Source organism: Ahaetulla prasina, chromosome 2 (assembly GCF_028640845.1).
Source record: "Ahaetulla prasina isolate Xishuangbanna chromosome 2, ASM2864084v1, whole genome shotgun sequence".
In the NCBI taxonomy this organism is placed as follows: Eukaryota; Metazoa; Chordata; class Lepidosauria; order Squamata; family Colubridae; genus Ahaetulla; species Ahaetulla prasina.
The window spans coordinates 82,418,732-82,435,534 of NC_080540.1; the positions used below are offsets into that span (position 1 = coordinate 82,418,732).

The following is a 16,803-nucleotide window of genomic DNA, read 5'->3' on the forward strand; positions in this document are numbered from 1 at the left end:
ACAATGTAAGTTGTCTTGAAAAAGTTAGTGTTCCTAGGAGGGAATTTATTTAGAAAACGTGGAACTTACACAAAGTAGAAAATCATAATGCTTCAACATGTAAAGACCGGAATAACTGCTTTTAAAATGAAATTGTAGGCAAATTACAAAAGTGACTATGCATAGCCACAGTGAGAAGATTTGAGAAATATTATTTGTCCAATCTTAGAAATAAATTTGCAACTAATAATGATATTGGTAGTCCTCAGGTTATGATGGCAATTGGGTCTGGAATTTCCTTGACTAAGCAACGGAGTTGCAAAGTGTGACATCGTGGACTTGGGTGAAATGTAAAATTTGTTACTACCAGTTTTCTGGGTGTGGCTTGGCGGGGTGGGTGGGTAATGTGACTGAGTGGGCGTGGCCAGCTCTTTTTTTTAACTTTTAAAGGCATGTAAAAATGCTTTTAAAAGCCTCTGATGATAAAAGCCTCTGATGATCAGGCAACTCAGCTGGGCTCGCCAGAGGAGCCTTTAAAAAGCATTTTTTCTACAACCTCTCTGGCTGAAGAGGTTGTTTAAAAAATGCTTTTAAAGGGTTCTGACGATCCCAGCTGAGCTGTGCGATCATCAGAGGCTTTTTTTTTACTTTTAAAAACATTTTTTCAGCTGAAGAAAAAAATGCTTTTAAAAATAATTAAAAAAACTGATGATCGTGGGACTCAACTGGGCATGGGGGGGGCAGGGATTTTTGCTACTGGTTCTCCGAACCACCCGCCACCATCACTACTGGATCAAGCCATCTGGTCCGAACCAGGAGCATTTCATCCCTGGTGGGACTGCATCAGTTAGCAATCCCAGCAGTCTTGGTTGCCCTTGTAGCCTCAGTACCTGTGGATTGTTAAGCGGTAAGAGATGGAACTCACAGGGTACGATCACCCTGTGTTTATTTGTGTGCCATGGTTAATGCTAAGATGTATGCTATGGAGACTGGGCAGCAGATGAGGTCCTACTCTGTAGTGGGGTTCTTCAGGAAAGAAAAGTGGCAGGAATGATTTATAACCTTTTCAGGTTTCCCATTGACTCTGCTTGTGGGAAGCTGGCAGAGAAGATTGCAAATGATGATCACGTGACTGTGGCTTGCTGTGAGGTCATAATTGCAAGATGGGCCCTCAGATTGACCATGAGGATGTGCTGTTTCTCAACTGGTGTTCAGTTCTATTGTAATTTTGAATGGTTGTTGAATGAGTGGTCACAATTCAAGGACAACCTGTAAATTGGCTTAGAGGATGATCTAGGCAGAGAGTGACCAGTTAATGACTGCCACAATTTACAAATAAATTCAATTGCGGCCATAAATTAAGCACTACCTGTACATTCCTATTATATTTACTGATGGCCAGCCAATGGTCCTGGTTAAAATGAGGAGACCCTTTTGTGTAAAGGAGAAAGTAGTGGAGCTCCTGGAGGTCTGATGTGAGGAATGTTCTTGAATAAAATAATCTGACTTCGCTTAGAATTGGATGCCAGCTGATTACAATAAATAAGAGAATTATTTTCCTATACCTTAATGTGGTTTGAACAGGTAATAACTGGCCAGAAAGGGATTTTGGAGTCACGAGGAACAGTTTGAGGTAACTATCAGTCCTCTATGCAGGTGCTTTTTAAAGAAGGTCAGATTTTATGGTTGGAATCATTAATTTGAAAATAAAACTGCCAATATAATAATGTTCTTGCACGTAAATTAGTTGCCTTTGTTTCGTCTTTTTATAACGTGGGATGATCAGAACCATACACAATATTCCAACTCTAGACTTGGAATATTGTGTATGGTTCTGATTATCCCACGTTATAAAAAGACACAACAAAGGCAACTAATTTATTAAGGATTATTACTTATTAAGATGAAGACTGTCTCCTCTACGAGAAAATCTGTAGCAACTCAGTCTCAGTCTTTTGATCACAGTTGTAGAATTTGAGGTCATCCAGTGAATAAATGCAGGATAATTCAAGAGTCACAGAATTAAATGGGTTTCTTTTTACACAGTGCATGGTTAAACTATAGAATTCACTGCTAGCAGTTCTAATGGTTTGAATTCTAATTTGAATGGTTTTTAAAGAAGATCAGTCTATAACATTACTGTTTTTTACCTACTGTATCATAGGGCAACCTTCCCTAAAAGCTGATTGCTGGGTAGTGACATTAGAATGTTATTATAGTCTTACATTTTTAAAATCAGACTCTGGATATAGCTTATTAATATATACCTCATCCAGATGGTCTTGGAATTAATAATGGGTGTGTTTTATGTTAATCATTGTAGTATTCTATGACTTTTTTGCTAATTTCATTGTATGGTCAAATGTGATCTATTAATTGTTTGTCAGATCTGGATATTCAAAGTTTAAATCTCTTTCAGCTACAGGTTTTCTTGGCCTGTTTGCTGTCTTGTTTGTCCTCTGGATTAAGTTAGAGTGCTCTGAGTTTCTTAAAAAAAGGAAGAGATAAAATTGGATTCACAACTAGATTTAATTACAAGTGTTAGAAGAGAAAGATAGGAAACAGAAAAGGCATCGAAACAAGCAAATCAAAATTAATACAAGTGAGCTATTCAGGGAGAACTTTTAAATGGAGACTACGTAATATGAAGAAAGTCTTAGTCTATCACTGAATATGTGGAGATTTTTTCACCTCTTGCTGTTGTGTTGCCGCCTACCAGTGATGTCCCTCTAGCATAACTCTTGTAGAGGTTTTTCTGATTTGAAACTTAAAACTCTTCTTATTGCAGAGCTTGTGTTCAATATCTGTTTCATCACTTTTTGCAGATCCCAAAGAACCAGTGTGGAACTGCGTTTGGAGTGTGAGATCCAGCATCACCTTTTGCCTTGTGAACATCCCCAATGCGACCATGGGAACTGGCAGTGAATAGGTGGCCTCCTGTCCCATTTGACCAGCAACAATTCCCAGGGGAGAGCTGTGGCAGCCCAGCACACCTCAGGAGAAGGTACAGTGCTTCATCTTTTAACTAATGTTGATAATCACTGCAAACCAAGATTCTTCCTATGGGCTTCAAGGGATTCAGAGGCTTGATGTGCCTCCTTAAAACATGTCACAGAGATTGTGCTGCATGACTACAGATGACACCTCTAGTTTTTAAAGAATACACATGTGGTTTAAAATAGCAGCACTTCATTCCATATTAACATAAATGTAAATTTTGCCTCAATTCTTGATCACTTAGTGTCCATATTAGCTTCTCGGCAACTTCATGGAAGTGGTTTTTTCACTACTACTTCTGAGATATTTTTGGATATCCCAGTCTAGTCAGTGGCTCTAAGATTTCTTCCCACTCCCACATGTCAGTATTAAACAGGTCCACATCTTCCTCTCTCCAGTTGTTTCGAAATAATCTCAGTTCAACTAGGAATTCTCACTTGCTGTGACTGCCTTCTATAACAAAGCCAATATAGCCAAGAAAACCTGTTCAGTTTCTTGGTGAGCTTTATACACACAAGAAATCTTTTATAAACTTATGGACGGGTTGTTACAGTCACATTACTATAGATGTGGGACAGATATCAGAAATGGTTGGGAATAAACGTTTACTCCATGGCTGAACCATTCATCATGTGTTTTATGACTATATCTACTTTTAGATAATGAGATGGTTTTGCCCAGTTGTTTGGAATCTCCTCATGTCCAGAAGATTATCCGTGAAACTGAGTGAGGTTGCAGAGCTTTGCGCATTTCTTCTCCTGCATTTTTTCTCTGCAGTGTGAAGGAAAGACGCATAGCAGAATCCTGGCAGTTGTGCTATAGAGCCAATGTATTCGAATGCACTAATTGCATTTATGGCCTAATTTGCTCCATGAGCAGCTAGACCCCACATAATATTACTATGTTGACCTATTCTTGACATTAAAAATTGGTGTATTCATAGCTAAGAGGCCAGCACAGATAAGTGGCCAGCCCCTAGGGTCACCCCTCTATATTTCTCTCCCCGCAACTGGCATCACAGCCCTCCTTTCCGGCACCACTGGGGCCGACGTGAGCGACCTCTACAAACTCTCCTAGCCCAGGATGAGAACTACTTGCACCCGGCTTTTTTCCAGCAGCAGCAGCCACAGCCACAAGTCTCTGTAGATGAGCACCCAGCGTATGTTCTGGCCACCACGCCACCACGAATGCTTCACCCAGCGGCACACACATCCCACCAGCATCCATTCATGGTGGATCTCCATGACCAGGTAAGGTGGATGTTGTGTCATAAATACGGTTAGAAACCTAGGGCTGGGATATTGTCCTGCCTACATTTGGAAGAGTCTGTATTGGCTAAGGATAGTAAAACCATAAGAAGTTCCTCTTCTTATATACCGAAAAGGGTAATTGTGTTGTTGGATGTACTGTAGCCAAGACTGAGCATCCTTTGAAAGCTTTTGCCTGTAAAAGGCTATATAACTGATAGTGTGAACCATCCTTTATTTATTTTATTTATTTATTTTATTTTATTTTTCGCATTTTTATACCGCCCTATCTCCCTAGGGACTCAGGGCGGTTTCCAGCCAGAATAAAACATACATATAAATACAGGATAAAAACAACAATTAAAAAACTTATTAAATAAGGCCGAATATTTAAAATAAAATCTTTAAATCTGTTTAAGATATAGCAGTTATTGGATCCAGTTCTTGACTGAAAGAATGGCAATGCAAGACCATGTGAGGGAAAAGAAAACTGCTCCTAAGTATAGCACATGCTGTATAGTTGCCTGGCTGTTTTACTTGCAGGTGATGAGAGAACTTATAACTTCATAGGAAAGAGCATGCTTTTATATGGGTAACAATCTAAGCTGATTCTTTTAATATCTTCAATTGAAAGATACACATCTTTTGTTTGGGAAGCACTTCTGCTTGAAACCCTGAGGTACATTTTCCTCATTTCATTCACAGAATTTCCCCTTTTTGCTGCTAGTGATGGGATGCAAAAAGAAATGAAAGTTTCTGTATCGGTCATTAGGACCATTGTGAAGTCAAACTTATCCTGCTTTTGAGATTGAATTTTTCTTTGCACAAAGAGGAATATACAAACATTTTATAATTCTTTGGATGTTTGCCAGGTATCATATGATGGTATCTTAAAACAATATACGTAAGGGTGATTAAATAGTTTTGTTCCTCTCATTTTTATTATATTTTTTCATATAATATTTTAGGGATTTAAAATGTGATGCCTGAAATCAATTTCAGCATAAAGGCATTGTTTACACTTTTTAAAAGTATGCCTCAGAATTCAGCATATATTTGATAAAAGCTGAAGTGACCAGATTGGGGCTAGTGAAATCATAACCAGTGTAGTGTGCAATCAATACCTTAGACATTATGGGAAAAGCCATCCAGGCCCTTTAAAATCTGTATTCTTTTAGCAGTGAATCTGCAGTTGTGTGACTGCTATAATTGTGGGAATGTTGTTCCTATGGCAACATGTACACAGCTGCTCCTGAAATTCTGAAACTTCCAGCAGGTCCAAGCATTTGACTTTTGACTTTCCAGTTAGGCTTCTGCACTGTAAATCTTGCTTGTCCTCCGCTTGGTAAGACAGCATCAAACAATCCTTGCAGAGGGTAGGTCTCTTAAGAATCGATTGGTTTGCAGATATTGCTGGACTGTGATCAGACACTTCCATGGTAGCCAATAATTATGGCAGCTGTAATCCAACAACCACATCTTTGTGCTTCTCATCTCTGCTCCAATACTGTATAGACTAAATTTCTTTCACACAAATATGTTTCTGTTACCAGAAATGTGTTGACTGATACTGATTAGTCTGTTTGCTGGCTGGCATCATCTTTCAGCAAGTTGGCAGCATACCATTGTTGTACACTGGATTATGAATGTAATTTGTATGTTGTATGTCTTAGTTTAGCTACATTTAACTCCCAACAACATCAAATTCTCTAGCAGCCTGAATCTCTAGGCCAGTAATATGCTTGACAAGAGTATCTTCCAATAATACACAGGAAAAGATTTAACACTTTTTAGACTATGCAGTTACTGCTCCATCTTAAAAATGTGTTAGATTGATGAATAAATGGGGAAAATGTTTTCAACAACAACAAAAAATGATTCCAGTTTGTGCTGCTGTCTGCTTTTGAGCCTAGTGTAATATATAAACTAAAACTATAAACACTATATTTCACTATATAGTGAAATATAAAGCTTTCATGGGCATTGTCTATACATAAAAGGAAACTGAGTAAGTGGCTGTCTGACCAGTGTATATGAAATAAAGATAAAAAGTACTGCTTTCATGAAAGGCAACAAAGTATCCTGGAGATGGATTGTTATTAGGACACTTTAGCTTCTTAAGGAATAGTGAAAATGCAGGATATACAATTTACAAATACAGAAAAAACTGGACTACTTGATTACTGGATGAAGCTGGGATGGTGGATTAGACTCAGCAATATATGCATGACAATCTGTGAACAGTGTATATTTTTCAGGAGAAATTTTCCTATTACTGTTTCAATTTTTGGGTCATGAACACGCAACTTGAATTGTTTATGATTCTATGTTGTGGTTATCTCAAACTTGTATCACCAGGTTTATATGCCTTTGATTTGTTATCCCTAATGCTTCATCTTTATTCTTTGGCGTTTGTGCTGGTTTGAAATCACTTCCTTTTATGGTTTGCATCTGACTAGCACTTCCTTTTTTATTATTGGTTAATGTCAAATCTATACCATCATATATTAAAAAGATTAGTGGGAAAATATAAAATACTTTGGATGTGATTTGATTATGCTTTATCTTTCCTTCCCTTCCAGGTGCATCAGGGAGCTGTCCCTCTCTCCTACACGGTGACCACAGTAACAACACAAGGCTTCCCCATTCACACTAGCCAGCACATACCTGGCTGCAGTGCGCAGCAGCTCCCAGCATGCTCAGTGATGTTCAGTGGACAGCACTATCCACTCTGCTGCCTCCCACCCCCTGTGAGTCCTTTGGCTTAAAAAGACCAGGAATTCATTACGGATGAGAGGATGACCTGGCATGAGTTACCAGTACTTGTTTGCACATGTAGTGTGGGTTCATGACAGCTACGAACTTGACCCAAATAATTAAGGGTCCGACTTACAGAAGAAGTCACATGCTTGATTCATCTTGGGACACTGGCAGTATGATCCAGATGGTCAAGTCAGATCCCTGCCATAGTCTGATCACATTGTGGTTGCTTTGGAGTTTTTTATGGCTGTTTCCTGCTGCGGAGGGAGTTTGAGGTTGCTGCTGAGGCTCTAGGATGCACAGTCTTGATCATTGCTTGGAATAAGAGTGCAATGATGACCATAGATTGGGTTGTATCTATACATCCTCTTACTGCTTGTAGATCCTGTGGTGCCCTCTAGTTTTTCAAAGGAGTTGCAGGAGATGGAATGACAGAGCAGGTACCCAGAGCACTACTGAAAAAATAAAAACAGGATGTATCTGACAGAACATGGATAAGAGATTTTATGAAGGATTACCTTATGGCAATAGGAGCAGCAAAATGCAATTATTTTTCTGCTCTTAGTACATCTGTAGATAAATAGTTCCCAGTCCTGTTCATCATGATCCAGACCATCCTGGGAGGCAGGGCCACTATGAGGAGTAATGAAGGCATCTGACAGATTAAGTTACCAAGCTAAACTTTGGTTATGAGGGTCCTATGGATTTGACTGAGGCATATTCATGTGCTACCTGGGAAAGCTTTGAGCCTGGGGATCCTGAAGAATTATACAGAGTTTTTGGAATTGTAAACTCGGTCACCTTGATGTTATATCCATGTTCTTTTGTTTGGTTATGGTTATCCAGGAGGTGGTGATTAACTTATCTTCGAATGAAGGGGTGATCTTGTTTGTATTTAAGGAAGCAGTGGTTCTCCCACCTCAGGTACTCAAGAAACATCAGTCTATCCAGTAATACTGAATAATTCATGTTGAGTTTCCCATCTCCCCCCCCCCCCTTTGGGAGGAACATTGTGAAAAGATGGCTGGGGTGATAGCGATTGCCAGGAGAGGTTTGTCTCAAATTCATCTTGTGCACCAATTGTGCCTGTTCCTGGAATGTGAGGTTCTGCTCAATCAGTTGGTTCTTAGTCACTGCCCATTGGATAATTGCAAAACACTTTACATGGGACCCTTGAAGAGCACATAGAAGTTGCAGTTAGTCCAAAATTTGGCACTGCAGATAGTTACGGGCATGCCTTGGTACCACCATGATACACCATTACTTCATCATTACTTTGTGAGCTTCTGAATGCAAATCGTGTTGGTCATGATCTTAATGGATAGAGCTGGGTTTTGAGGATGTCTTTTCTCAATTTTCTATGCTTATCCTGTGAGATCCAGTTAAACTAACTAAGAAACCATATAAAGCCCTCTTGAGACATCTTATATAACCAAAATATTAAGTAAACCCAAAAGAAAAAAAAATAAAGCATATATAGCATACAGTGTAAGACCTTTGCCAGGCAGCTCTTAGAGAAGAGGAAGTCATTGTGGCAGGAAATAGCAGCAGCAGCATCTTGCAATCTTCCCTACTGGCTTCCTCACTGACTTTCTGGCGAAGCCAGCGGAGCGGAGCGGAGAGGATTCTTTATTGGCAAGTATGATTGGACACACAAGGAATTAGTCTCGGTGCATACGCTCTTGGTGTACATAAAAGAAAAGATACACTTGTCAAGAATCATAAGGTACAACACTTAATGATAGTCATAGGGAAACAGTCAATATAAATCTTAAGGATACAAGCAACAAGATTACAGTCATACAGTGATAAGTGGGAGGAGATGGGTGATAGGAATGATGAGATGATTAATAGTAAAGCAGACTTAATAACTAGTTTGACAGTATTGAGGGAATTATTTGTTTAGCAGAGTGATGGTGTTCGGGAAGAAACTGTTCTTGTGTCTAGTTGTTCTGGTGTGCAGTGCTCTATAGCGTCGTTTTGAGGGTAGGAGTTGAAATAGTTTATGTCCAGGATGCGAGGGGTCTAAGTACTTTCACAGCCCTCTTTTTGACTCGTGCACTATACAGGTCCTCAGTGAAAGGCAGGTTGGTAGCAATTGTTTTTTCTGCAGTTATAATTATCCTCTGAAATCTGTGTCTGTCTTGTTGGGTTGCAGAACCAAACCAGACAGTTATAGAGGTGCAGATGACAGACTCAATAATTCCTCTGTAGAACTGGATCAGCAGCTCCTTGGGCAGTTTGAGCTTACTGAGTTGGCCCAGAAAGAACATTCTTTGTTGTGCTTTTTTGATGACATTTTTGATGTTGGGTGTCCATTTTAGGTCATGAGATATGGTAGAACCTAGAAATTTGAAGGTCTCTACTGTTGATACCATGGTGTCTAGTATTGTAAAAGGTGGTAGTATGGTAGGGTTTCTCCTAAAGTGCACCACCATTTCTACGGTTTTGAGTATGTTCAGTTCCAGATTGTTCTGGTCGCACCATGAGGCTAGTTGTTCAACCTCCAGTCTGTATGCACATTCATCATTTTCTCGAATGAGACAGATCACTGTTGTGTCATCTGCGAACTTCAGTGGTTTAACAGATGGATCGTTTGAGATGCAGTCATTGGTACATAGAGAGAAGAGAAGTGGAGAGAGCACACAGCCTTGTGGGTCCCCTGTACTAATTGTACAGGTATCTGATGTGATTCTGCTTAGCTTCACCTGCTGCTTCCTGTCTGTTAGGAAGCTTATGATCCATTTACAAGTGTGTTCAGGTACCGCTAACTGGTTTAGCTTAGTTAGAAAAATGTCTGGAATGATGGTGTTGAATGCTGAACTAAAGTCTACGAAGAGGACCCTTGCATAGGTCTTTGGTGATTCAAGACATTGTAGGATGTAGTGCAGAGCCATATTAACAGCATCATCTGTTGATTTATTTGCTCGGTATGCAAATTGCAGGGGGTCTAACAGCAGATCCGTGATGGTTTTCAAGTGAGACAGCACTAGCCTTTCAAAGGTTTTCATAACTATAGATGTTAGAGCAACTGGTCTGTAGTCGTTCAGTTCCTTGATGGTGAGCTTCTTGGCTTTTGTCTGTGAAATAGGTCTTGCACTTCCTTTTCTGTGATCACTAGGGGTTGTGAACCCAATGGGATGGGGTCAGTTGTAGCAGGCTTGGCTGTTGTTGGTGTGTCTGAGATGGGGGTTGTGGAGATAGGGGGCTGTAGTTTCCTTTCAAACCTGCAGCAAAACACGTTCAGGTCATCTGCCAGTTGTTGATTTCCTTCAGTCTGGGAAGGAGGTTTCCCATAACTGGTGATATTTTTAAGAGTTTTCAACGCTTGCTGGTTTATTTGTTGAGAACTGATTCTTTAGCTTTTCAGAGTAGCTTCTTTTTGCTGCTCTGATCTCCCTTTTTTTTTTTTTTTTTAATTCAAAAAGTTTTACAAAATTTTTCCCCCCCTCCTCCCCCCTCCCTTCACAACCCCCCCCCGACTTCCCGGAACGAGCACAAGGTATAGTTAAAAATAAAACAAACATATGCTAAAAAATTTTCGTCCCAACTTAATTATACCCCTACAATCCTCAATTCCTAACTTCCCCCAAAAGCAATCAAAAATAATACATCATAATCATTCAAAAACAGTCTGATAACTCTTAGTCTGATATCTACGTTGAATATAGTCAATCCATTTTTTCCATTCCTTTAAGTATCTTTCTTGCGTATTGTCTTTCAAAAAGGCTGATATCTTCGCCATCTTAGCCAAATTGGCAACTTTCAATATCCATTCTTCTATTGTTGGTACTTCTTTTTTCTTCCAATATTGTCCTATTAGTAATCTTGCTGCAGTTATTAGATTTAAAATCAATTTAGTCTCAATTACTGTACAATCCGTAATAATTCCCAACAAGAAAAATTGCGGCAGATCTCCCTTGTTAATACATTTCTGACCTAATTATACAGCATTTTATCACCTTTTCTGTAGGCTTCTTCTTTGGAACAACGTAGCTGCTTAAGTTTAGCTGTGAAGCAAGGTTTGTTGTTACTGTATATTCGCAAGTTCTTGGTCGGTACACATAGGTCTTCACAGAAACTGACATATGATGTTACAGTATCTCTGTGAGTTCATCTAAGTCTGCAGAAGTACTTTCGAAACATTCCAATAAGTGCAGTCAAGGCAGGCCTGTAGCTTTAATTTTGCCTTCTCAGTTCAGGTCTTCACTGATTTAATTGTTGGTTTTGTGGTTTTAAGTCTTTGCCTGTAAGCAGGTACAAGGTGAATCAGCATGTCCCAAGCTGCTCGTGGTAAGGACCGATAAGCGGCTGGTGTTTTTCCCTTCACCGCACAATGGTTCCCACAGTTGTCCCCTGCTGCCTCCTGCTCTGCAGAGCATCTCGGCCATATTTTTCACCAGAAGATGGCAGTAGACCTGAGTCAACACTCTCACCGTGTGACCCTTGTGGGCCCATTTCCAAAATGGCAACTGTAACTAAAAAAAGAAAAGTTGACAGCGAGGGCTGCCACTTCTTGGACAAGTGAAAATTGGAGTATTTTTTCACTGAAATACGAAACAACTTTTTCTGCCTAATTTGCCAAGAGACTGTGGCTGTTTTCAAGGAATTCAGTATCAAAAGGCAGTACCAGACGAAACATCCTAACCACAACAAGCTAACTGGGAACGAACACGGCGAAAAATGGAAGAAACTGGAAGCTGCTTCAACAGCTCAGCAGAGCTTTTTCACAAGAGCCCATGAGTCAAATGAAAATGCCATAACGGCGAGCTACGAGGTGGCAATGCTGATTGCCAAGCACTTCAAATCTTTTACTGAGGGTGAATTTATTAAAGACTGTGTGATGATGCAGTCATATATAATGCAGTCGAGATCTCCATATCACCTTTCACATTAGTCAGTTAAGTTATTTGTTTAGTCTTTCATAAAATAGTTCATTTGCATTTAATCTTAATGGTTCAAAGAATGTCAGGCTGAATGGTCGGCCCCCACACATTTTCACCTCACCAAACCTGACTCTCCTTGCAAAAAGTTTGGACAGCCCTGGTCTAAATTATTCTTGCCTTTAGTGAGACAATTGACATGCTAAAAGTATTTTGGTAGCTCTTTCCTTAAGTTTGCTTTCTTTAGATATCCCATAATAATGGCCAGTGAATCTGGGTATTTGGCTTCAGCCTCCATAATCTGATCAGCTAGAGTTTGTACTGCCTAGTTTACACAGGCTTGTGGAGGGACATAAAAAGCAATTAGTGAAATGAAGAGAACTCGTGTGGACAGTAAAATGGTTTACAGTTGATGAGTAAAGACTCTTAATTTTTCATCACAGAATTTATATATTATAGTTATATCCTAAGACCAGCTGTTAAGCATAAGCCTCCTCCCTCCTTTTTACCTGATGTTTCTGCAATTCTGTCTGCTCTATGTATCTGAAACCCTGGAATTTGCATGCTGTTGTCATCAATATCATCATGTAACCAGATTTCAATAAAGCATAGGGCAGCTGTGCTGTGAAAATCAGAGTTGCATCTGTTTAAAAGGAGTATTTCATCCATCTTGTTAGCAAGTGAACTTAAATTTGTTAGGAAGATCGAAGGCAGAGCAGTTCCATTTCCCCTATTCCTTAGCTGGTTTAAAATTCCTGCCCTTTTACCTTGTCTTCGTTTGGTTTTCTTGGTAATCTATAGCTCTGGGGAAATTGCTTCTTCCCGTGTTAGAATCTCCTCTGCGTTTGTAAAGACGGGTGTGTGTGTGAGAGAGAGAGATCACAGAAAGCTGCTCCTTAAAGAAACGTTGCTTAATTCTTAGCAGATGGTCTCGTGAGTAAGAAATCCATAGTGAGTCGCAGAGAATAATTAAAAGCAAAGAAACCATTAGAGAGCATTTCACTGAGGCAGCCTTTGGCGGTGCCATCTTGGATCAAATTACAAATGTTCATATGATTGTGGGGTTCTTGGCAATTGTAAGTGTGAACAGGTTGCCAAGCAGCCAGATTGTGATCATGTGACTATGGTGGGGGCAGGGTTGGGTTGGTGCAACATTTTGCAACTGTCATGAACCACCAAGGGTATTATGACTCCATACTATTGTTAAAAGGTTGGTTGTAAGTCAGGGACTACCTGCAAAAAAGCTAAGAAGGAACCAAAAAGACCAGAACATATATTTCCAGTACCCAGGTAAGCAGGGAGTAACGTCAGAGAAATAAGCGCAGAACAAGAAACTACCAAGAAGAAAACAGCACCCCCATCAAGCTGACAGGGCAAGCTCTATATATGAACAAGGAGGAAATATTGCTTGTATTGAGGGTGTTACCTAGTTATGTAATGAAACATCTGCAAGCAAGCAACCAAACTCAGAGAGTATCAAGGACTCCACAGTTCAACTCTGAGTTATGTATATTATCTTCTATAGGAGAGAATAAATTACTTGGTTTCCATTTAAAGGGCTTTAGGCCAGCGGTCACCAATCGGTGGTCCACGAGCAAATGTTGGTGGTCCACAGTGCACCTGAGTGGAGGAACTGCTCTGGGATAAGCAATGGCCAGTCCCGTGACTAGAGCTCTGGAAGATGGGACTGGCCAGGCAGCTCATGGTGGGGCTGTAAATCTCCGCTGTTGAGGAAGGTTCAGGCAATTTGTAACTGCAGCAGAGCCCTCGCCAGCTGGAATGAGATAATGGTGCAAGGGGGGGGAATGGGGGTGCAGGTGGGCCGAAGCAACGGGTGGCGGGAACCCCAGGCTGTTTCTTCCCCCTACTTTAGTTTCGTGTCAGCTGAACCCAACAGTGGCTCTCCCTGCCCCTAGCCCTCCCTTCCCAGTCACTCCTCGTTTGGCAATGGAAGGTGGGGGAATGGAGATCGCTCCATATTCCAGAGCGGGAGCTGAATCTCGCAGCTGTTTCTTCTGGCCCTTGTTAGTGCTCCTACACCTCGGTCTCTCAGGGAGACGCTTGACTTTCTCTCAACCCCAAGACACTGGCTGGCCCATGAGAAAGAGTGGGAGAGAGAGAGAAAGATCCACCAAGAGATGACGCTTCGCTCCCATTCTGGAATATGGAGCGAATCTCCACCCCCACCCCCCCCGCTTCCTTTGCCAGGCGAGGAGTGACTGGGAAGGGAGGACGAGGGGCGGGGACAGCCACTGGTTGATTCAGCCGACAGGAAGCTAAAGCAGGGGGAAGAAACAGCCCAGGGTTTCCGCCACCCGTTGCTTCGGCCCGCCTGCACCGCCATTCCCCCCCCCTTTCACTATTACCTCATTCCAGCCGGCGAGGGCTGCGCTCCAAAGCTGCAAGTTTCTTCCATCCCTTGTTGGTGCTCCTGCACCTCAGTCTCTGGTGGGGGGGGATGCTTGACTTCCTCTCAGCCCCAGGACGCTGGCTGGCCCATGAGAAAGAGTGGGGAGAGAGAGAGAGAGAGAGAAGCGGGGGGGGGAGAAAGAGTGGGGAGAAAGAGAGAGGGGGAGAGAGAAAGATGGGGCAGAAAGAGAAAGAAGGGGGAGAGAGAAAGATGACAGAATGAGTGGGAGAAAGAATGAGAGGCGGCAAGAGAGAGAAAGAGGTGGGGAGAGAAAGAGGGAAAGAGAGAACAAAAAGAGAAAGGGGGAGAGAAAGAGATGACAGAATGGGAGAGAAAGAAAGGGGGGGGAGACAGAATGAGAGAATGAGTGGGAGAGAGAGGGGAGGGGGTGAAAAAGAGAGAGAGGAGGGACAGTGCCTGAAGGATCCCATCCTGTCACTGGGAGTCCAGGCGCTTCAGCAAGTGGTGCACTGGATTTGTATTAGTGGTCCCCAGGATTTAAAATTATGGACTTGGTGGTCCCTGAGGTCCAAAAGGTTGGGAACCCCTGCTTTAGGCCCTTGCTAGTCTTTGGAGATGGCATTTTGCTGCCAAATGGATTCTTACCTTTTTATTGCCAGCCTGAGATCAATTATTTTTCAAGTACACATGTTGATCCTAAATGCACTGAACGTAGCTTTTTTTTGAGGACACTGTCTTTCTGTTTTCGTCATACAGCTGATCCAGGCCTGTGCCATGCAGCAACTCCATGTCTCTTATCAAACATTCCCACCACTCATTTCCAGTGATCATTATATCCTGCATCCTCCACCACCTGTGCCACCACACCAGCCTCCACATATGACAGCCCTCGGCCAGTTTGTCCCACTCCAGCCACAGCATCCTCGCATGGTAAGTTTCTTGAGATGGATCAGAAGGAGGAAGTGTCAGTGCTCTTATTTCCCCACACCTGCATCTACTATTGTGCAGAAACTTGTAGCATACCACATCTACTGATTTCCTAAAAGTTTAGCATCAATGAAAGTACCTTGTAGCATAGTAGAAGCAGCTTGCACATAATCACTCATGCCATAGTCATTTCTTATCTAAAGGACTGCAAAGTCCTCGACCTGGAGCTACTCTTGAAAACTAAAAGTTGAAATTGGTTCAGAATGCAGAGGCAGAAGCATAAATAATTACGGAAACACCTCAGTGTGCTCACACCACACCATGCTTTGCAAGTTACACTGACTCCCTAAAAGCTTCTTGATGCAATTCAAAGTGTTGTTATCTGTAAAGCTCCTTGTGGCACAAAGCAGGGTTACTTGGGGAGCTGTCTGGCTCCAATTGTCTCTGCTTATCCTGTGAGATCCAGCAAAGTGGAAATGTTTTGGTTTCCTTCCACAAAATAGCGTCGCTACTGGGGTTTATTTTTTGCATTTCTGGAACATCATTTCCCCTGAAGCTTAGATGGCCTCAGCCTTTATGTATTCTCACAAGACCCTAAAAGCCTGGTTCCTCTCCTAAACATTGGACGAGATCTTATGTATAATGTCAGACCATTGAATAAGATATGTGCTCCTTAGCTTCTTCCTTCTGTTGTTACTGTTATTAATGATACCGTCTCCTGTTATTTTATGTTCCAGTGTATTATTTTATTTTATTTTATTTCATATTATATTCTATCTAATCATTAATTCCTTTGAATTGTAAATTGCCCAGAATTGGTCTGGTAAATTGGGTGGCCATATAAATCTAGAGGGAGAGGAAAAAAGAAAGAAGGAGGGAGGGAGAGAGAGAGAGAAGAAAAAGAAAGAAGGGACAAAAGGAAGAAAAGAGAGAGAGAAAGAAAAAGAAAGAGAAACAAACAAAGAAAAAAACAAAAAACTTGGAGCAAGGCTTCAAGAAAAATGTCAAATAATTGGAGCAGTGAGTAGCCATAGTTTGGTTAATGAGAAGGATGAAAAAGACACTAGTAGCTCACAGAATAAACCTTCTTCCCCAAGGAAGATGATAATCAAAGGAGTCAGGCAAAAGTAAAAAAGCAGATTTAGAAGATGTTTTTCATCCTGCAACTCAGAAGCAGCTTTCAGATCTTAGTGGAGAAAGAAGCTGTGAGCCTTCAGAGAAGAAAGCAAGTCCTGTGGAATACAGTGGCTAATCCCTAAAGAACGGAGAAGATGGGGGGTTGGTCCTCCCAAGAAATATGACTTACTTTGTTGATAGCTTTTTTCTACAGATAATAGAGGAGGGCACACACAAAAAAAATCAGCTGTTTTTGGCTCTTTCCTTTTGACCACTGGATAAAACTTAGTTGAGCAAGGGGAAGTAGGAGGAACCCGTGTGTGTGTGTGTCTAGACCTGTTCCCTCTCATTCCAGGGTTCACCACATGGAATAATAGACGTACCTTACAACAAAAATCCATTCCAGTTGAACATTAGAAAAAGCTTCCCGAGTAAAGAGTTAGACTCGGTGGTTTAAATGGCTTCTCCCATGCTTCTATATACTAGTTCAACAAATTAATCTTGTGGACGTACAGTACGTGGT

The 16,803-nt window shown here is 41.2% G+C and overlaps 1 protein-coding gene across 5 annotated transcripts in view; it reads left to right on the forward strand.

The window, feature by feature from the left end:
* Positions 1–16,803, forward strand: part of RNF44 (ring finger protein 44) — a 33,222-nt gene that overhangs the window by 4,989 nt on the left and 11,430 nt on the right. For 3 of the 5 annotated variants that reach the window (XM_058167218.1, XM_058167215.1, XM_058167216.1), the window contains exons 2-5: positions 2,805–2,983; positions 3,998–4,226; positions 6,806–6,973; positions 14,994–15,167. In XM_058167218.1, the coding sequence (XP_058023201.1) occupies positions 2,880–2,983; positions 3,998–4,226; positions 6,806–6,973; positions 14,994–15,167 (675 nt within the window). In that variant the 5' untranslated portion in view covers positions 2,805–2,879. Of the gene's footprint in view, positions 1–2,804; positions 2,984–3,997; positions 4,227–6,805; positions 6,974–14,993; positions 15,168–16,803 lie in introns of those variants that run through there. The other 2 variants (XM_058167220.1, XM_058167219.1) reach the window with 2 other exon arrangements.